Genomic DNA, 4,940 nt, shown 5'->3' on the forward strand with positions numbered 1-4,940 from the left:
TAGTAGGCCTTGGGCCTACTAGTATAGTCATATGTGAAATACCACGGCCTAGTATAGTCATACCAAGGCCTACTTGATTTTTACCAACTAGGATCTTGTTTCACGAAAAACAAACTGGTGAAACTTGACAAGTTTCAACAGTTTGTTTTTCATGAAACCAGATTCTAGTTGGTAAAACTAGAGTTATTACACTAGGCCTTGGAATGACTACACTAGGCCGTGGTATTTCAAATATGAGTATAGTAGGCCTTGGGGCTAGTAGTATAGTCATATGTGAAATACCACGGCCTAGTATAGTCATACCAAGGCCTACTCGATTTTTACCAACTAGGATCTTGTTTCACGAAAAACAAACTGGTGAAACTTGACAAGTTTCAACAGTTTGTTTTTCATGAAACCAGATTCTAGTTGGTAAAACTAGAGTTATTACACTAGGCCTTGGAATGACTACACTAGGCCGTGGTATTTCAAATATGAGTATAGTAGGCCTTGGGGCTAGTAGTATAGTCATATGTGAAATACGACGGCCTAGTATAGTCATACCAAGGCCTACTCGATTTTTACCAACTAGGATCTTGTTTCACGAAAAACAAACTGGTGAAACTTGACAAGTTTCAACAGTTTGTTTTTCATGAAACCAGATCCAAGTTGGTAAAACTCGAGTTATTACACTAGGCCTTGGTATGACTATACTAGTCCGTGTTATTTCACATATGACTATACAAGGCCTTGGGTTGGTTTTTAAGATGTATTTACCCATCAGTGTGTGTGAGCGGCGCAAACAACATTAATGAAACTTTGTAATGGTGAACCACAAATGTAAATTTATTTTTAATCACAAAAATAAACCAAAAAATTATTTTTTCCGGCGTTTGGGGGCAGATGGTTTCAATTTGGGGGTGTGCAGGGAATATGCAACACTTGCAGTTGAAGACGGTGTTTGAGGGGAAGGGGCAACAAAACTTGTGGGGGAAGGTAGTCCAGTTAAGGGAATTAAACAAGGAACACTTGGAGGAGAGGAAATCTGTTCAGGTACATTAGTTGTAATGGCATGTCGCCGTAGGCTTGTGTGCCTGGACTGACTTTGGCCCAATGCCCGCCTTGATAGATTTCGCCTTGAACTAGGGGCAAATATTGAGTGTAGGTCCCCCGTCTGCTGGTGTGGCTGCTGCTGCTGCTGAGGTGGCTGCTGCTGCTGCTGAGGTGGCGGCTGCTGCTGAGGTGGCTGCTGCTGCTGCTGAGGTGGCTGCTGCTGCTGCTGAGGTGGTTGCTGCTGCTGCTGAGGTGGTTGCTGCTGCTGCTGAGGTGGCTGCTGCTGCTGCTGAGGTGGCTGCTGCTGAGGTGGCTGCTGCTGCTGAGGTGGCTGCTGCTGCTGCTCTTCGTTGGCAGTGCTCGTCCTTGCAGGAGGACTGGTGGCGGCAGTGATGGTCCAGGTTTGCGGAGTGGTGGTGGCAGGGCTACTACATGTTGTTGTAGCGGCAGGGCTGTTCCATGTTTGCCTAGTGGTGGCTGAGCTCCACGCATGCATGGGAGTGGCGGTGGTGCTCCAGACAGGAGCAGCGCTTGCCATGGTGGTGTCGGTGAAGTGACCAGCTGCACTCAGACTTGTGGTGGTGTAACGGTGGGTGTCCTGGCTTTGAATAGAGGTGTCCGTGCAGTGGTATGCAGCACAAGTCGGTAGTGAGGTGAAGCGAGTCAATGGTGGCACAGGTGGAAATGACACCACTGACTGCTGACCGTACCGATTATGCTGCATAGCCTGCATGAAAGCATTGTTGCAGGCCTGCAGCACATTCAGCTGTTGCTCAGGACTAAGGTGTTCCGCCATGCCCTTTTCAATCTTACTAAAAAAATGGTGTGCTGGTCTGTTGAGGTCGGCCTCCAGACGGTCAAGGCGCTGTTCTACAGAATTGAAGCGGTGTTCAAAGTGGTTAAAACCACGTTCCATGAGTGCAAAACCGCTTTCAACTCTGTCGGACAGTGACTTGAGGCTGGAATTAAAGGCCTCGCTCAAATGCATAAACTCGGGCAAGACATTCCTGTCCAAGGCCCTCTGCCGCTGGCGGGTAGTGCCCGCATAACCAGTGGCAGAGACCTGGGACAGGGGAACACCTGATGGCCCAGCTTCCTGGTCACCAGCTGTGTGTGTGGCTGACCTGCAAGGTGCTTCCTGGCTGTCGGATGGCTGGGACGGGTCAGAGGACGTCCGAGGAAGGACCGCTCCAGGGCCAGGTTGCAGGGTGCTGCTCCAGGTGCTGTGGAAGAAAGGAAAATCATTACTACCATGCCTTTACAAGAAGCATCAGCTGTGGATTAGAAAAACACAGATTAATAAAAATAAAAACCCAAAATTTATAATACTTACGATCTCGTGGCAAGGACCGGTCTTAGGAACTGCAACGCGTGATAGTGACGGTATCTAGTTCTGGTCCTTGACGCAGATCCACTGCGAACCTGGCCCTCAGCACGAACATCACTGTTGAAGCGGTCCTTGATCGAACGCCAACGTGTTCGGACTTTGTCCACTGTTGGTAAAAAAAAAACAGTGCCGTCAAGGACAACAGTCACTGCGGCACAATATAGCAATACAATACTCAAAGCAGTCACTGTAGAGCCCGATGACACTGTTGGGTTTCCTGCTAGAATATACCTAGCACGAAACCCAACAGTGCCGTCAAGGACAACAGTCACTGCGGCACAATGTAGCAATACAATACTCAAAGCAGTCACTGTAGACCCCGATGACACTGTTGGGTTTCCTGCTAGAATACACCTAGCACGAAACCCAACAGTGCCGTCAAGGACAACAGTCACTGCGGCACAATGTAGCAATACAATACTCAAAGCAGTCACTGTAGACCCCGATGACACTGTTGGGTTTCCTGCTAGAATACACCTAGCACGAAACCCAACAGTGCCGTCAAGGACAACAGTCACTGCGGCACAATGTAGCAATACAATACTCAAAGCAGTCACTGTAGACCCCGATGACACTGTTGGGTTTCCTGCTAGAATATGCCTAGCACGAAACCCAACAGTGCCATCAAGGACAACAGTCACTGCGGCACAATACAGAGCAGGGAAACACTCACTAAACGCCTTTTTGGAGGATGCTGTGGCGCTGTCCCAGCCATCCATCAACGCTGCGGCCACCTCATTCCATAGCCGCCGGGTCACCACAATGTCCTTGTACAGCCGGTCACGGCTGTCCCACAACGGCGAACGCTCCTGGACCAGGCTGATGAGCTGCTCATTATCCAGGTAGACGTCTTCATCCCGTTGTGGAACCTAGACAAAACACATTCATTAGAATAATCAAATTTAAATTGAATAAAAAGTTACAAAAAAAAGAAACATAAAAAAGAGTAAAAATAGAAGATAAAAAATAAAGAACATTACAAATCATTTGATACATACATTCCGTATCACCACCGGGACTTGGCTTCGCTGCTCCTGCTCTTCGCCCTCACTAGTCCCGTCCGCAGAAGATGATGATGACGATGTCTTAAAAAAGTTGAAAAAAACGTAAGAGATTTGGAGAAGCAGCAGATATACTTACCAGATGCACGAAAATAATCACCTCACGGTCTGCTTGCGCCAATTCCTGCCGCGATGGGGAATACTTGGATTCTGAAGATATACTGCATGTAAAAATAATAAAAATCATTAGTACATACATAATTTAAAAGGACAGGCATATAATGTAATATACTCACATTCTTCGCTGATAGAAGATGGGTTCCTTGTTGACTGTCTGCTCTCCAATCTGTCAGTGTAGTAGTGGCAGAGTTTTGGCAGGCACCTCCTTTATATAGACTTTTTTTTTTTACTTTAGAAGATTATAACTAGTACAACAAGTGGACACCACCAAAAAAACGCAGCGCTAAAAAAACGCATACATGCGCATGCCAGTGCGCACGTATGCGCATCCATAGGCTATAATGGCTATTTTTAGCGCAAAACGTGCGCATACGTGCGCATGCGCTTTTTTGCAGGACCAAAAAATGCAACATGCTGCGTCTGTAAAATACAAACGCACACCCCAAAAAAACGCAGCGCATGAAAATCGCATACGTGCGCATGCCAGCGCGCAGGTATGCGCACCCATGTTAAATATATGGGAAAAAACGCATGCGCACGTATGCGTTTTTTTCCAGCGCAAAAAAACGCAAATGTGAAACCAGCCTTAGATTGCCATGTCCATCTTTTATGATCATTGTGTCCAGGAAACTAACTTGTGACTCACTGTTGGTCATAGTAAATGAGAGGCCTGCCCAGGATTTATTGAGAGTATTGAAAAACGTGTCTAAGGACTCAGAAGAACCAGTCCAGATACAGAACACATCATCAATATTGCGTTTCCACACAGGACAATGTAATTGGAAAAGTGTGTTGGTGTAGACTACTTCATCCTCGAACATGGCCATGTAGGTGTTAGCGTACCGGGATGCCATGTTTGATCCCATGGCAGTGCCCCTGATTTGAAGGAAAAAATTCTCCTCAAACATGAAGTAGTTACGTGTCAACACTATCTTTAGGAGGCGTAGTATTAAGTCGGTGATATCGTCATGAACTTTGGCTTTAGTAAGTAGACTGTGAACACACTGTATGCCTTTGACATGCGGGATGGAAGTGTAAAGGTCCCTGACGTCAAAAGAAACTAATAGTGCTCTAGATGGTATTGGACCTAATTCCTTAATTTTCTTTAGAAAATCACCCGTGTCTAAAAGGAAAGAAGGTGTGTCTTTAATCAAGGGTGTCAGAACTTTCTCAATAAAGATCGATAAAAGAGATAAAATGGACTCAGTGGATGCCACTATAGGGCGCCCAGGGGGATTGACCAGAGATTTATGCACCTTAGGTAAAATATAAAAGACAGGGGTAATGGGATGGGAATTAGTAAGAAATTCCACTGTCTTTGTATAGATGATCCTACGTTG

At 46.2% G+C, this 4,940-nt stretch overlaps 1 protein-coding gene across 1 annotated transcript; it reads right to left on the reverse strand.

The window, feature by feature from the left end:
• Positions 1-777: 777 nt before the first annotated feature.
• LOC141047473 (uncharacterized) lies at positions 778-4,454 on the reverse strand. The gene is made up of 5 exons (XM_073542584.1): positions 4,247-4,454; positions 3,418-3,554; positions 3,093-3,288; positions 2,366-2,525; positions 778-2,255 (listed from the first exon to the last, which is right to left on the reverse strand). Exons 1-5 carry the CDS (start codon positions 4,452-4,454, stop codon positions 857-859), a joined length of 2,100 nt encoding a protein of 699 aa, XP_073398685.1. The 3' UTR covers positions 778-856.
• Positions 4,455-4,940: the final 486 nt, after the last annotated feature.

This window comes from Dendrobates tinctorius, unplaced genomic scaffold (assembly GCF_039654945.1).
Source record: "Dendrobates tinctorius isolate UK_male_01 unplaced genomic scaffold, ASM3965494v1 ptg000127l, whole genome shotgun sequence".
Taxonomy (NCBI): domain Eukaryota; kingdom Metazoa; phylum Chordata; class Amphibia; order Anura; family Dendrobatidae; genus Dendrobates; species Dendrobates tinctorius.